This window comes from Lemur catta, chromosome 24, assembly GCF_020740605.2.
Source record: "Lemur catta isolate mLemCat1 chromosome 24, mLemCat1.pri, whole genome shotgun sequence".
NCBI classification, from domain to species: Eukaryota; Metazoa; Chordata; class Mammalia; order Primates; family Lemuridae; genus Lemur; species Lemur catta.
Genome location: NC_059151.1, coordinates 12,105,678 through 12,122,730, shown reverse-complemented (window position 1 = coordinate 12,122,730; position 17,053 = coordinate 12,105,678). Strand labels below are relative to the sequence as shown.

Here is a 17,053-nt window from a genome sequence, read left to right as displayed (position 1 = left end):
GCAAAACATACAAACACTCACACTTAAATGGGATAAAGGGAGATACAATAGTAGCTTGAAAAGGGTTAGGGTTAGGGTTAGGGGTAGGGGTAGGGATAAAGGGAGACACAGTAATAGGTTCATATTTTGCCATTGAGAGAGTTCAAGTTTTTTGTAGTCAAATTAGTTACAGAATAACTTTAATTTTTCAGAGCTTTATGAATATGGGATTGTGGACCTGTACCTAACACACAAGTAGGTGTTTTATAAATCCCCCCTTCCCTTTTTTCCTATCACATAGTTTCTAAACATATCTGGGAGAATGAGTCTCTACAAAGATCATTCTCTGTTTTGTTTGCTGATATATTTCAAGTGCGTAGAACACTGGGGCATAGTTGGTATTCTATAAATATTATTGACTAAATACAGGAAATGTCATGTTTTTTAAATAAAACTGACTTATGTTAGTATTTTTTAAGTATCTAAAGTTGAAAACTCAGATGTTAGTCATTATTACTATAAAGAAGGCTGTATAACAGATTATTGTTGATGTGATTGTAAGAAAATTTCTGTAAGTTTTGATAATCTTATATTACCTTGTTTTTTTCCCCCGCAGTTCATATTCATTACATAAGGAAAGCTAGAGCTCATTTACTCAAAAAATATTTACTGAGAACCTGTGATGTGCCAAGCACTGTGATAACTTAAAGTTTAGTAGTAAAAAAAGATCAACCTCGTCTCTTTTCTTTGAAAACTTTGAGTCAGTCTGGACTGTTCTTTTGCTGCCTGTGACCTATTACACCTTAGGTCATTTTACCTGTTACTATCTCTGTCATCAAGCCACCTGCACATGGAGCACATCTAAAATTGCAAAATACTCTATAAAAGATGTTTAAAGTGTACCGTGGCTTTTGTGAAAGCAAATTATTAGGTTGTGGGAGAATGTTGGCATCCAAAAGTACTTAATGTTCTCTGTTCCATTCAGAGTGTTTATTTTCCATTCCTAATGTTTTTTTTAAAGAATCTGGGTTTAAATCTGTTTCATCTTTAAGGTACAAACTAAATGTAAGTAATCTTGAGGAGTGTGCTTATCACACTTGAAAATTGGGTGTAACAAACACTTTTGAGTCCCACGTTATATTTTATTATGAGATTTTATCTTTTTCAGAGCGTGACACAGATAAGTTCTTAGCATAATCAGGCTAACTTACTTTGAAATTTAAACCATAGGCTTCTACAGTTGTTTTACTTGTACCAAACTGTTGCTTTGATACTTGATTAGATCTATGTTATTCAAGAACAAAATTCTTGAATGTGATGCAAATTTGTTCTTAACTGCAATATACTTTGGAGTTTTGGAATTTCTTTATCCAAGTAAGAGTACTAAAAAATTGTTCTTATCTCTCATTTTAGTTACAGTGTATACTCTGTCATTCTTCCGCAATTATTATGGCCTTTGCTTTTTCTCTGTAGTGATAAATTGCGCTAAGGACATTCTCATGGCTCACTCTTCTTAAACTTGGGAAAAGGTTGGGGAATGGCCTATGGTCAAAAAAAAAAAAAAAAAAAGAATGAAGTAAACTGACCCATAAAGGGATAAGCCATCGTTAGATTTTGAGAAAACAATCCACAGATAGATAATTCTTTGTACTTTTCTAATAAATTAAAAATTAGAGATATTACATGACCTTCTTCCTTGAAATTTACATTATAACACACTCTCTTGTTCACAGCATAAACAAATGTAAAAATTACTATGAAGTACTTGGAGTTACGAAAGATGCTGGTGATGAAGATTTGAAAAAAGCTTATAGAAAGCTTGCCTTGAAGTTTCATCCAGACAAAAACTACGCACCTGGAGCAACAGATGCTTTTAAAAGTAAAGTAAATCTTTTAAAGCAATTTTACTAAGCTCTTTTTAGAATTCACTTTACAGTGTTTCAGCATATTAAATTCTGCTTTTGGACTGGTACATTTAGAGACCAGCAAAAAAAATCCTTTAAAACTTCAGTATTAACTTGTTACACCCAGAGCCAAACAAATGGAGTTTGGCTTTACAAAAGCAACATTCCAGTTTTGACATAGTTCTAAGTAACTTTTCTAGGTACCCATGCATGCTTTCCAGTTTACCAAAAACAAGCAGGGTGAAGATTATGTATGAGCTTCTAGCATATTGCCATCTGGTTCTAAGTGAACTAAAAGCAAAATACAGTTTTTGTGAGTTTTTAATGTACAAGAGAATGTCTAGAATTAGGATATTAGAATAGCTATCTCCCCAATGTTCTTATATTTCTATTAAACCTGGCCAGTTTTTGCATTTTTATTTTTTACGTTTTTAGAGACAGGGTCTCGCTATGTTGCCTAGGCTGGTCTTGAACTCCAGGCCTCAAGCAGTCCTCCCGCCTCAGCCTTCCAAAGTGCCAGTTGTTACATTTTTTATATGTATTTCTAACTGTGATTTTTTTTTTCTTTTTAAAAATGAATTTCTTTCTTCTTACCTACCATTCATTTTTTCTTTATTTTCTTTTTTCTTTTTCAATCTTTTTTCAGTTTTTTGCCAATTTAGTAAATAAAGTTCAGAGAACTGATTTTGTAATTTCATATTTTGTTAAATACAATTTGTTTGTAATAATTTCTAATTCATAGTAAAATGCTTAATCTGTGATTGTTCTTTCTTGTGAATTTGGCATTCGTAGAGCCAGTGTGTAATGTTCACAGTAAAGTGCTGCGGTCGTAGAATGACAGGAAGTAGATACTCATTTTTAAAATGTTCCAAAAAGATAGAAGCCTCAATTGATCCTTCATAAAAATACTGTTTAGATTGTTTCCAAAACAGTTTTATTTCTTGAAAGAAGTCACCAAGAAAAATACATTTGGGAATTAATAATACATTTCAATAAAAGTAGCTGCCACATTAGTGCTGGTGAAAGTAAAATACTATGACAGTGACAGGCTTCTTGCTTCATTTCCTTCAAGTGAAAGTGGCACGTTGAAACTCCAGGAAAAGTCACATTATTCAAAATCCCTGACTTGCAAATCACATTCCTGTCAATTCATTACCTGAGGAATATGTGCAGAAAGTGGTGCCCTTATTTTCTGTCCTCCAAATACACACCTTTATTAAACAAAAATAAAGTTTCATTATTAAAAATAACACAGAAAACTGCACGTACATTAATTTCTAATTCAACAGTATAGAAAGTTGGGAAATTTTGATGAAATTTTCAAATAGAATAAATACTTGTTGAATTTGTTTTATTGCTGGAGCCTGGTTTCCACAGTGAATTTGAAGCATTCATAAATACAAAATGCTTTTCATATATGCAGTCACAGAGTTACTAACGAAAGTAACTGAAATCTTTAAGTAGCTTATTAGCACACATCCCCTCAAAAGGTAAAAGTTCCACGTTATGAGTGAAGAGTGTTTAATTTAAAATTTTGGTGTGTTTTAAAAATATTGTGGCAGTGGGTTGTTTGCATGTTTGTGATCTGTTGATTTCAGTGTTAATTCTTTACTAATGTTAAAAACGTTAAAGTACTTTATTCTTCCACATCTGTGAAGCCAGCTAGACACTCAAAAGGGTTTTACAAAGGTGCTTGGACTTCAGTGTGGTACGTCTTAGAAGTTGATGCTCTGCTTTGCAAAACTAGAAACTTAATACTTACCAGCATGTTGGGAGGTGATTCCTCTCCAGGGGAGAGGCTCACATTATTCAATACACAAAAGTTTATCTGTAAATCAGAATGCCAATTTATTAGTCCCAAAGAGGATCAGAATAGGGAGTTGGTTATGAGCCCATTTTTCGTTGAGTGGAAACTACATAGAAAACCCAAGTTGTAATCCACAGATGCCTGGTGAGCAATGGTAGTTAATTAGAAAATATTACAGCTAGTGTCATCACACAGCGGTGACAAGTTTCATTCATTTAGCACACGGGATCTTTTCATTACCTTCTTATTTTGTTTTTAACCAATCAATGGTAACTTCTTTTTTTGGAATAGTAAGCTGTTTATCTCTAGGCAAAGACAATACTCTTGTCTTTTATATAAAAGCTAAAGTACAGATTGATTGCTCTATAATTACTGAAATACTTTTTACAGAAAATAAAACCACTTGCTTTTTATTTTTTCCAAGATTAGAAAAAGAAGAGGTGTAATTAGTTTAGGGAATTAAATTAAATAGAAGAGATGTTTTCATTTGTGTTTTGTAAAGCTTTAAAAATAAAAAAGATAGCTTTTCAGAAGAATTGACCACACGAACTCATGTGGCTATTTTGTCCTTCCAGTTAGGATTGTAAGTTTCCCAAGGAGGGAATATTTTATTTACAGAATGGCTTGCATATTTTTTAAAAAATTTCGTTGAAATGGATCCCTTTCCTCTTCTCTGACGTAGATGTCTTCAAAACTCACCAGTCTACATTCCCTTCAAAGACTCCCGAGTATTTCAGAGGCCATGTGAATAGTACCTGTGCCTATTGACATGTACATGACTGTAATGACAAGGGGCGTGGATTAGCTGTTGATGTGTTTGCTTGATAAATAATAGTGGATCAGATGCTGTTTTTTTTGTGTTGGGTCTGATAGTCAGTATTAACATGTAAAATGTATCTCTAAGAACAAAGAACTTAATTCTACCATTTGAGCTAGTTCTTACAGAGAAATGCAGTGAGAAAATATGAGATACCCTCTTCCCCAAAGAATTTATAATTAATAAAGGAGAGACAGATTTCACATAGAACTTTTGCAATATAGTAATGCCTAACATTTGACAACCATTTTATAGTTTTGCATTCCCTTATTTAAATTTAATGCTTATTAAAAATCTTGTGAGTTGGCTGGGCACTATGGCTCAAGCCTGTAATCTGAGCACTCTGGAAGGCCAAGGCGGGAGGATCACTTGAACTCAGGAATTTGAGACCAGCCTGAGCAAGAGTGAGACCCTGTCTCTACAAAAAATAGGAAAATTAGCTGGGCATGGTGGCGCATGCCTGTAGTACCAGCTACTCAGGATGCTGAGGCAGGAGGATTGATTGCTTGAGCCCTGGAGTTTGAGATTGCAGTGAGCTATGATGACACCACTGCACTCTAGCTGGGCCAGCAGAGTGAGACTCTGTCTCCAGATTAAAAAAAAAAAAAATCTTGTGAAATAGGGGATCAGTGTCATCATCATTTCACAAATAAGAAAATTGAGACTCATGTTTATAGCAGCACAATTCACAATTGCAAAGATGTAGAAACAACCCAAGTGCCCATCGGTACATGAGTGGATTAATAAAATGTGGTATATGTATGCCATGGAGTACTACTCAACTACAAAAACAGTGGTGAACTAGCACCTCTTATATTATCCTGGATAGACATTGAACACATCCTTCAAAGTGAGGTATCACAAGGATGGGAAAACATGCACCACGTGTACTCGCCATCAGATTCATACTAACTGATCAACGCTAAGGTGCTCACATGGTGGTCATACTCATTGGGTGCCGGTCAGGCCGGAGGGGTGAGGGAGATAACCCACAGCTAATGAAAGTGGAGCGCACTGTGTAAGAGAAGGACACACTTGTGGCCCTGGCTTGGGCGAGGCAAAAAATACAAATACAAATGACAACTCAGTCTGAAATAGATAATGTGAATAGCCAGATAGAACTTGCAATGGTTTGTGTGTTCCTACCAAAACTCATGTTGAAATTTGATGCCCAACATGGCAGTGTTGGGAGGTGGGACCTAGTGGGAGGTGTTTGTGTTATGGGGGCAGATCCCTCATGAATGGCACGGTGAGTGAGTTCTTGCTCTTGGGAGACTGGATTAGGGATTAGTTCTCTTGGGAATGGACGAGTCCCGAAAGAGTGAGTCGTTACAAAGCCAGGATGCTCCTCAGGTTTTCTCCTCTTTGCAGGTCTCCTTCCCCTTTAATCTTCTCCACTGTGTTGTGACACAGCATGCAAGCTCTCACCAGAAGCCAAGGCATGTCCTTGAACTCCTCAGCCTGAAAAACCATGAGCTAAATAAACTTCTTTTATACATACATATATATATATATATATATGTATATATATACATATATATATTACTCAGACTCAGGTGTTCTTTTGTAGCAAAACAAAATGGAGTAAGAACTGTTCAGCAAATTAAATTTGTAATTATAAAACTCCCCAAAAAGAAATCTCCAGGCTCAGATGCTCTTACTGGAGAATTCTACCAAACTTTTAAGGAAGAATTAAAACCAATTCTTCATAATCTCTTCCAGAAAATACAAGAGGAGAAAACATTTTCTGATTCATTTTATGAAATAAGTTTCACCTTGTTATCAAAACCCATCAAAGACACTACAAAAGAAAGGAAGGGAAGGGAAGGGAAGGGAAGGGAAGGGAAGGGAAGGGAAGGGAAGGGAAGGGAAGGGGAAGGGAAAGGGAAAGGGAAAGAAATAAAACTACAGACCAATACCCTTCATGGAATAAACCCAAATATCCTTAACAAACTCAGAATTTTGCAGTAATTAAAAAGAATTATACACCCTGACCCAGGGATGTTTCCAAGGTTGCAAATTTGGTTCACAGTGTAATCCCCCATATTTATAGGCTAAACAAGAAAAATCTCCTGATTATATTAATCAGTGCAGTAAAAGCATTTGAAAAACTTCATCACTGATTTATGATCAAAACTGTCAGAAAAATAGGGATGTGAAGGAACTGCCTCAACTTGATAAGGAGCAACTATCGAGCACCTACAGTTACATTATCCTTAATGGTGAAAGACTGAATCCCTAGGATCCGTAGGATCAGGAACAAAGCAAGAATTGCCCCTCTTACCGTTCATATTCAACACAGTGCTAGAAGTTGTAGCCACTACATTAAAGATAGGAAAGGAAACAAAAGGCATACAGATTGGAAAAGAAGGGGTAAAACTCTTCCTATTTGCAAATGACATGATTATCTTTGTAGAAAATCTCAAGGAATCCACAAAAAAAACCTTCTATCCAGAACCATTTTATGGCCAAAAAACCAAAAACCTTCTATAACTATTAAGTGAATTCCATAAGATTGCAGGATATAAGATAAACATACAAAAATTAATTTCATTTCTATATTCTAGCAATGAACATGTAAATTCCAAAATTAAAAAATATATTGTCATATGCAATCACAAAAAAAAAGAAAATACTTAGGTGTGAAACCTGTACAGATTTTGTATGCTGAAAGCTATAAAATATTGATGAAAGAAATCAGAAAAGATCTAAATAAATGGAACAAAATATCATGTTCATGAATTGGAAGACTCAACATAGTATAGATGTCAGATCTCTCTAAATTGTATAAAGTGGCTACAACTTCCAGCACAGGTTTAATGCAATTTCTGTCAAAATCGTAGCAAGATTTTTTTGTAGAAATGAGATTATTCTAAAATTTATATGGAGATGTGAAAGAACCTGAAGAGCGAAAAACAATTTATCAAAAGAATGGAGTGGTTGTAATCGGTGTCCCTGATTTCAGGACTTAGTGTACAGCTACAGTAATCCAACCTGTGTGGTATTTGCAGAGGGATGGACACACGGATCAACAGAACGGGAGAAGGAACCCACAAATAGGCCCATACAAACATACCCAACTGATTTTTGACAAAGATGCGAAAGTATTTCCGTGGAGGAAAGTTGGCCTTTTCAACAATGGTTTTTGAGCAATTGGACAATCCGTAAGCCAAAAATTTAACCTTGATGAAAAGTATCAAGCTTTATACAAAAAATGAACTCAAAATGGATCATGAATGTAAATATAAACCATAACACTTTTCAACTTAGCAAAGAATTATGGGAGCAAATCTTTAAGATCTAGGGCTAGGGAATGATTTCTTAAGACAGTGTTGTCACATCCCAGATTCAGGTCTGTGTGTGTACCTGATGCCCAGCGAAAGCCAAGCACTGTGACACCCCTGCTTGGAGACAAAGAAAGGTTTATTCGATTTGGCCAAAGTGAGGAGATGGGAGAGCAAGACCTCTTAGACCCACCTTTACAAAAGGGTGAAGCAGGGAGCTTTTATGTGGCTAGGGAGTGAGGGAGGGGAATGTCAGGGAAGCAAAGGGGAATCTATGTTGCTTTACTGGCAGGTAACATCCCAGATAACACCTTGAGTAATCACACTCTGGGCATTAACAGCTAGTCACTGTTTCTCTGGGGCTTTCATTCCTTCTGCAAAACAAACTCACAGGTCTTCCTCATGACCTTGCAGTTGTGTCCTCCTCCTGCTTGACAGACAGACAGTATGTCAGCTTTAATAACTACTGTGACAGCTAAGGGTGCTGTGCAGGAAGCCAGCAGTCAACGTGCGCAAACAACAAGAGCCGGGTCAGGTTTTACATTATTTCGCTCATCAGAACACACTGGAGTACCAAATTCTCAAGGGGCCCAACTACAATAACACCAAAAGCACAGTTCATAAAAGGAAAAGTTGTTAAATTGGATGTCAAAATTTGTTAAAAGTTTGTTCTGCCCTATTAAGAGGATGACAAGTGACAGGATGGGAGAAAATATTTGCCAAAGTACATACCTGACAAAGGCCTAGTATCTAGAATATATAAAGAACTCCCAGTAGACAATCCAAGTAGAGAACAGGCAAGAAAGAGAAAGAGACATTCCACCAAAGATGATATACAGAGGGCCAATAAGCATATGAAAAGATTTTCAAGGCCAGGTGCCGTGGCTCAGGCCTATAATCCCAGCACTTTGGAAGGCTGAGGTGGGAGGATTATCTGAAGCCAGGAGTTTGAGACCAGCCTGAGCAACATAGTGAGACCTTGTCTCTACAAAAAAATAGAAAAATTAGCCAGTACGTTGGTGCGCACCTGTAGTCCCAGCTACTCAGGAGGCTGAGGCAGGATTGCTAAGCCCAGGAGTGTGAGGTTGTGGTGAGCTATGATGACACCACTACACTCTAGCCCAGGCAACAGAGTGAGGCACTGTCTCAATTAAAAGAAAAAAAAGATTTTCAGTATCATCGTTAGCCATTAAAGAAATGCAAAGTAAAACCAAAATGAAATATCACTACACACCTATCAGAATGGTTAAGGGGAAAAATAGTGACAACACCAAATGCCAGTATGGATGCAGAGAATGGATCAATCATACGTTTTTGATGGGATGTATAATGATGCAGCCATTCTATACAAAAGTTTGACAGTTTCTCAAAAGACTAAGTATGCAGCTACCATGCAACCCAGCAATGTACTCCTGGGCATTTAGCCCAGAGAAATGAAATCTTATATTTATACATAAACCCGTATGTGAATGCAACTAGCAATTTCATTTGTAATAGCCCAAAACTAGAAATAATCTAGATGTTATTCAGCAGGTGAATGGTTAAACACACAGCAGTACATCCTTGCCACGGAATACTATTCCGTAATAAAAAGGAATGAGCTATTGGCATATATAACACCCTGGACCAGTCTCTAGAGAATCATGCTGATTAAAAAAGCCAATTCCTAAAAGTTTCATTCCATTTATATAACAGTTACATAATATAATCCCATGTATATACTGTTTTATTTCATTGATGCAGTGTTTTCAAAATGACAACACTGTAGAAATGGAGACTACATTAGTGTTGCCAGTGGTTAGGGAGGGCAGGAAGTGGATGTGGTTACAAAAGGGCAACATGAGGGTGGTAATAGAATGTTCGAGTCCTGCCTCTCAATATCGATATCCTGCTTGTGACACTGTACTGTAATTTTGCAAGATATTGCCAATGGGGGAAATTAGGTGAAAGGTACAGAGGATCTCTGTATTATTTCTTACAACTGCATGTGAATCTGTAGTTAAAATAAAAAGTTTAAAGAAAAATAAATGAAGTGGAAGGCACTTTTTGGTGAAATAAGCGACAAGTGAGATAGAAATGGATTTTGCAAGGCTTTGGAATACAAAATAAATTTTGGATATAATTTTTTAGATAATAAGGAACTGCAAAAAAGATACTCTTGATTATGAGTATAACAAAGTAAAGGAATAGAAAATTACTCAGGTCACAGTATATAAATTACAGATTTTGACAGTATTTCACAAATATCTTTTAAATGATCTTAATGTTTGGAGATTTTTCTGAAAGAAATGGCCTTAAAAATAAAATTGGGTTGCCTATATATAAATAGTTTTAAAAGTAATAGCATTATGAGATTACATGAAATAGCCCTTTGATTTTATAGCTGTTCAATCCTAGAACTGATATTGTTACTGGAAGTATATTTTTAGCAGAGATTGAAAGATATGCTTCTTTCTTAGGTGTGAGTTAATACCTTGGTGTTGTTTGTAAGTACATTGTTTGGGTCTTTGATTATACTTTCCCACAGAAATAGCATCATAAATGATGGCTCCATTTCTGAGTCACAGATTGCTTTGACAATCTGAAGAAAGCATCCCTCAGACAGATGGCCCATTCACCTAATTTTTCATACAGCAGGGTTAACAGATCTCCTGAAAGCTATCTTTGAATACCACTTTTGAAAAGCTGCACTAGAAGAAAATTTCCAGAATCTCTATATGTAATTATTTCAGTATAATGTGTAATCATCCGAAAACAACTACCTAATAAGCCTCTGTTTTCTTGGTGTATGGTGACCACCACATGGGGTCCAAAATGTATTTTTAAAATATCCTGTATTGCAAGAGGCTTGTAATACAGATTAAGAAACGAGATGAATTTATGAAATGATTATTAGAAGTCTCAGAATACAATAGGGTAGTTCCTGCTTTTAGATTCGAAGGACTACAGCTTTTGTAAATTGCTTCAAGAAGACATTCTGGTAGCCAACGTACTAGTGCCTCTTTTTGGACATGGGACTATGAGATGGGAAATAGAATTTTTTATTTATAAATAAATATAATGAAAGTAACAAAGTGAGATAGTAAAACTTCAGATTATTTATTTAAAAACTAATTCAGACTTTATGCTGGACCCTGGGGATATTGCAGTGAATACATAGACATAGTCCCAACTTTAATGGAGATTACTGTTTTAAGGGGAATAAATTGTAAAGGAATAGAATGAAGGAATCGTTCATGCTGGGCACTGGTGTGCAAAAAAAAGTGTATGGTATAGATTACATAGAGTAGTGAGAGTATACTCATTGTGCTAAGAAAAATTTGACATTGAGCTAGTTAACTTTTTGGAGCCTCAGGGTTTTCATCTGTAAAGTGGGATTGTGGATAATGTAATAAACAAGTGCTGGGCACAGAGCCTGGCAGTTAATAGGTGCTCAGTAAATGGTAGCTACTGCTGTTGTTATTGGTCTGAACGACCTTGATACACGGCTAGATTAGGGTACTCAAAAAGGAAGAAGCAAGATTTTAGGGAACGGAGCACAATACTAAAGACAGGAAAGATGGACATTCCTCTGTTTCCAAGGCAGTAGGGAGACTTGCCTGTCTAGTGTACAAAGTTATCTTGAGACATAGTAATATGTATAATTGTAAGCAATGTATAATATCTTTAAAATTATTTTTCTTTTACAATTTTCTTGATTAGTTTCAAGTAGTTTTTTTTTAACATGACAGTTTTTATATGGGGCAATCTTTTATATCTTTACTTTTTGGGGCGCTCTTTTATAATATAAAAACTTTGCTTACCAACTTTTACCCATTACTTTTTCAGAGATTGGAAACGCTTATGCTGTTTTAAGCAATCCAGAAAAACGAAAACAGTATGACCTCACAGGCAGTGAAGAACAAGCTTGTAATCACCAAAACAATGGCAGGTTTAATTTCCATAGAGGTTGTGAAGCTGATATAACTCCAGAAGACTTGTTTAATATATTTTTTGGTGGGGGATTTCCTTCAGGTACTTTAATGCTAATTATGTATATTATATTTTAAGAAACTGGAGATCCTTACCTCCAATTACACTATTTAGAGATTTATCTGCCTTCTCCTCTACATTTCTTATGGTGTTATGATCCTGTGATGGTTTTTCATGAAGGTAGGAGAAAAATGTTAGGGTTATTACTTTTATTATAGCCTACCTTTTCCCAGAATATATTTTAATTAAAAAAGAAGGTAGGTCGGGCACAGTGGCTCATACCTGTAATCCTAGCACTCTGGGAGGCCGAGGCAGGAGGATTGCTTGAGCTCAGGAGTTCAAGACCAGCCTGAGCAAGAGCGAGACCCGTCTCTACTAAAAATGGAAAAATTAGCCAGATGTTGTTACACGCACCCATAGTCCCAGCTACTCGGGAAGCTGAGGCAAGAGGATCACTTGAGCCCAGGAGTTTGAGGTTGCTGTGAGCTATGATGTTGCCACTGCACTCTACCCAGGAGCGAGTGAGACTGTGTCTCAAAAAAAAAAAAAAAAAAAAAAAAGGAAGAGTGTAGATATTCTGTATTTTATATAAAGCTAAGGAAAAGGAAAGTAAACAGGAAATTTAGTGGCAATGTCTTAGGTTAAGTGCAGTTACAATTATGGAAGGTACCCTATACCCTGGATGACTATTAGACATTGATTCTCCGGAGATCCTTGTAAATATTTTTTTAATAACATTATAGGTGGCTAATTTGGATGTATGTGGAGGTCCTCATCTGTATTTTCATTTAAATAGTAAAAAGTCTGATTCATAGGCTATACACAAAGTAAGTGTTTGGGTTTTTTTTAATGACATTCAGATAGAAATAATTACTTGAACTAGACTATCAAAGTAAAATATTATAGTGGTGCTACTAAATGAATAGATTCTGTCGTACTAACATAAGTAATATTGAACACTAGTTACATTTACTCATTTAACATTATTAATAGGTCTTTGGAGGCTGCACCTTTAAGCGTAACATGCTTTATAACAAACCCATTTTACCATGGGCTAATTGATGTAAACCTGAGTTAAGTTCCTAGGGCACACAGTACATTGTTTTGCTTAACGTTGCAGTTTCCAAGAACCTATCAGTGACATGAAGTGTGGACTTACTGTACTGTGAGTTTTTTGTGTGGAAATTAATTTTCTTTGAGTGTAGCTCCTCTAAGGTATTTAAAATTTTAGCTCCAGCCTTATTTACAGCATTTACTTCAGGTGCTGAATTAAGCATCCCATTCAAAATTAGGAGAATTTTTATGAATGTAGCAATATAATCTGGCCTGGTAGCCCTCTCTGAATACTATTGAGAAAGGTTGTGGTCATTGATAGGACATTTTGCAAAACATCCTTGAAGAGGATATGTAAATATAAATTAATGACTGAAAATATAACCTGTGTTTTAACATATTAGAATACATAATTACCTCTTCCAGAAAAATCATTAAAACCAGTAATTTTGGCTGAAAATATACTAGGAACAATCAGAACTCTTTCAGGCAATAGTGAATTTTCTTCCGGTAGTTGATTTGCAGTTATTTTGCTCGTTGTCATGTAGTTTACTTTGTCAGTGGTAGCCATTTTTGATTGGTTACCTTATTTGGAAACAACTTGAATGCCCACCAGCCAGAGAATGTTTGAATAAATTGTGGTCCTATCCCATGGCATATTGGATAGCTGTTTTGTAAAAAATGATTTAGAGTGCTATCTTTTAATTTCTAGAGATGTTTCTGATTCATTGATAAATGCAAAAAGCAGAGTTTCAGAGTGATGATCCAAGGTTTGTAAAAACAACCAGCCACGACAAAAGTCTATATGCAGAGAAACTCTTACTCAAGTTTTCATGAAGAAGGAACTTCTGCCTTATTTTAAAGGAGGCGGAGTCTGGGAAGAATCATTCTTGTTTCTGTCCACCTTCACTCACAGGAGGAGAGGGCAATAAGCACACACTTCTCAAAATAAACATGCATTATTTTAGTAACTTTTGAAAAGTTAAAGAAAAATATAATTTGTCTGATCGTCACTGCTCTCCCTAATTTAACCTGGCTTTTAATCTTCTAGGTACTGTACATTCGTTTTCCAATGGACGAGCTGGTTATAGCCATCATCATCAACATCGACACAGTGGACACGAAAGAGAAGAAGAAAGAGGAGATGTATGTTTGTGATATGATTAGAAACCAAAAATAGCAAATTTCAGCTCAGGAAAAGCAATAAAATTGTCTAAAAATAGGGCAAGTTGTTTTAGGAAATGCTGAGTTTTCTCTTACCGAAGGTGTTCAACAGAGACTAGAAAATGCCTTAGGAATAATGTAGGAATAGGAGTAGAAGTCAGGGTGGGAGACGGTTGGGCAGGGTGACCCCTTCAGATTTGTTTTTCTGTGATTCTAATGGAGGTCCACCTGCACTGTGCGTGTTTTGAAGGTAACTTGTTATTGTTGGTCCTGAAGAATTGAGAAGTAGTTAATACTGAAAAACTTAAATTGGAGGTAACCTTCCTTGTTCTAATGCAGTTATACCTAATTGCCTATAGCAATTAAATTACATGAAGTGGAAAGGTAAATGGAAAGAGCCCTAGACTAGAAATTAAAAGGCCCGGGCCCCGGCTCTGCCACTCATCAGCTCCCATCTTCTACCCTCAAATCCAAGGTAAAAATAGTTTTTCAACCTGCAACATATTGGTAGAGTCTCTACGTGTGTGTGAGAGAGAGAGAGAGTGAGAGAGGAGGACTTCCTCACCTGTAAAATGAGATCAAGTTTTGTCAGTGGTTTTGAAATCAGAATCTCTGGTGATGTGCCTGGAAAGCTGTATTTTTAAGAATCACCTTAGGAAGTTGGTATGATTAGGCTAACTTGAAAGCACTGAACTAGATGATCTCAAATGTCCTTTCTGCCTCTAAAAATGTATGACAACTGTTGGATTATTGACAACTGCAGTTATATTACAATCTGTTATTCTTTGATGATTTTTTTATAGGGAGGTTTTTCTGTGTTTATCCAGATGATGCCCATTATTGTACTGATCCTCGTGTCATTATTAAGCCAATTGATGGTCACTAATCCTCCTTATTCCTTATATCCCAGATCGTAAGTAGCTAAGTGAAGTTTTACAAAAATGAATTCTTGCTGTTTCTTATGTAGCTTCCTTTAAAGGGCTTGTGCTCTTTTCAACTTTTAAGTGCCAAACCTATTACTACAAGTGTACCAGATTTAAAAATTTCTAACTTTTAGAATAGTTACTTTACATGATAAATTTGTATTACATTGTTAGTTTACATTTCTGTCCCCTGTGGATAAGGACAGAAGTTCTGTATTCAAAACTTAATAGCAATTTAATGTGGTTGGTAATGTGCTGATATTAAAGACAAAAAGTACTTTAACGACAAGAAGTAGTGATTGATCTTACATAGATTTGTGTCATTAAGGGGGAAATGACTTTTATAAAATATTGATTAAATGAACGCCAATATTTTTTAATGAAGTATTTTTCTACCATATACTTTATATAAGCATTCAGGACATAAAGGAAATGTAATACAGCATCCATTCTAGACAACTTTGGTGTCATACAATGATCATGAAGGAAACTTTGTAAAATCATATTGGCAGTGATTTTACAGTATTATAAAAACAGATTGGTCTAGAAATAAGAATTACTTATTTCTTCCAAGTAAGACTTTTATTAACTAAAAATTGAGAGAACTTTGTAAGAACATAGTATACGAAAAGGTGGTTACTTTTTTATGACACGAAATCATAGTTTTAGGCGATTTAAGATAATGTAAATAAATACAGGTTGTGTATCACTTATCCAAAATGTTTGGTATCAGAAGGGGTTTGGATTTCAGATTTTTTTGGATTTTGGAATATTTATATATATGATATGAAATATCTTGGTCATGATACCCAAGTCTAAACACAAAATTTATTTGTTTCATATATGCCTTATATACTTAACCAAAAGGCAATTTTATACAATATTTTGAGTAATTTTGTACATGAAACAAAGTTTGTGTACATCAAACCATCAGAAAGCAAGGGTGTTACTATGTCAGCCACCCATCTGGAAAATCTGTAGTTGTTTGACATCACTATCATTCCTGACTCTGAATTTATATGCTACTGATAAGCAATCATTTTTCTTACACTTATTTACACATAAGTACTTAACAGTAGAACATAAGACATACTGTTACTACAGTGAAAAAATAATGTGTTCGGGGTAACTAGGCAGCGTAGTAGCATCACCAGAATTCCTGCATCAGCTACGAAACAACAGCAGCAGCAACGCACCAAGGCAGGCTCTCGGTCTTCGCCTCCCGTGCTGTGTTTTGGTTAAAAGTTTCCTGTATACTGAGCTGCGCTTTGACTGACCCATCCCATGAGGTCAACTATGGAATCTTCTACTTGTAGCATCATGTCTGCACTCAAAAAGTTTCAGATTTTGGAGCATTTGGGAATTTCAGATATTTGGATTGAGAATACTCAACCTGTATTACCAACAGTAACTTTTTAACGATTTTTAATTGTTTTTGTTAGCTTGGTTTATAGTAGCATGTTAGAATGTCCAATTGTAATTAAAAAATAATGATCATGCATCTCTTTTACAGGGGATCAGGGCAAACTATTAAAATGCAGACAGAAAATTTGGGTGTTGTGTATTATGTCAACAAGGACTTTAAAAATGAATATAAAGGAATGTTATTACAGAAGGTAGAAAAGAGTGTGGAAGAAGATTATGTGACTAATATTCGAAATAATTGCTGGAAAGAAAGACAGCAAAGTAAGTTTATCAGATATTTAACATTCTTTTTTTTTTTGCATGCCAGATATTTAACATTTTAAAACTTATTCACAGTCTTTGGAATTGATTCCTCTAGATTTTCCCACCCAGGGAATATTCTGGAATTTCCTGGCACATAATTAGAGCTCAATACTTAAATGAGATAATATGTTTTAAATGTACATCTGGCCTAACATAGTAGTTGGCGCATAATAAGGATTTAATGAATGATACTTGTATATTGTTATCAATAAATGGTTGAATAAGTGAATCATACCAAATTTCATTATATTTAATATGGCCATTGTAAGATACATAATTATTTTATATACCTTTAAGAAAGAAAAAAAATCCTGGCAAATAAACTATGTCATCAGTTTTAAGTTGCATCCTGTTGCAAACAAGTTAAATTTGAAACTCTTCATTAACTTAGCTTTAACATTTATCACTTAATGTACGATGAG

General features: G+C 35.4%; 1 protein-coding gene across 3 annotated transcripts in view; it reads left to right on the top strand.

Moving 5' to 3' along the window:
• DNAJB14 (DnaJ heat shock protein family (Hsp40) member B14) overlaps positions 1 to 17,053 on the top strand; it is a 45,191-nt gene that overhangs the window by 22,650 nt on the left and 5,488 nt on the right. The window contains exons 3-7 of one of the 3 annotated variants that reach the window (XM_045536892.1): positions 1,713 to 1,858; positions 11,620 to 11,805; positions 13,868 to 13,962; positions 14,784 to 14,893; positions 16,417 to 16,589. In XM_045536892.1, coding sequence (XP_045392848.1) covers positions 1,713 to 1,858; positions 11,620 to 11,805; positions 13,868 to 13,962; positions 14,784 to 14,893; positions 16,417 to 16,589 — 710 coding nt within the window. Of the gene's footprint in view, positions 1 to 1,712; positions 1,859 to 4,372; positions 4,885 to 11,619; positions 11,806 to 13,867; positions 13,963 to 14,783; positions 14,894 to 16,416; positions 16,590 to 17,053 lie in introns of those variants that run through there. The other 2 variants (XM_045536893.1, XM_045536894.1) reach the window with 2 other exon arrangements.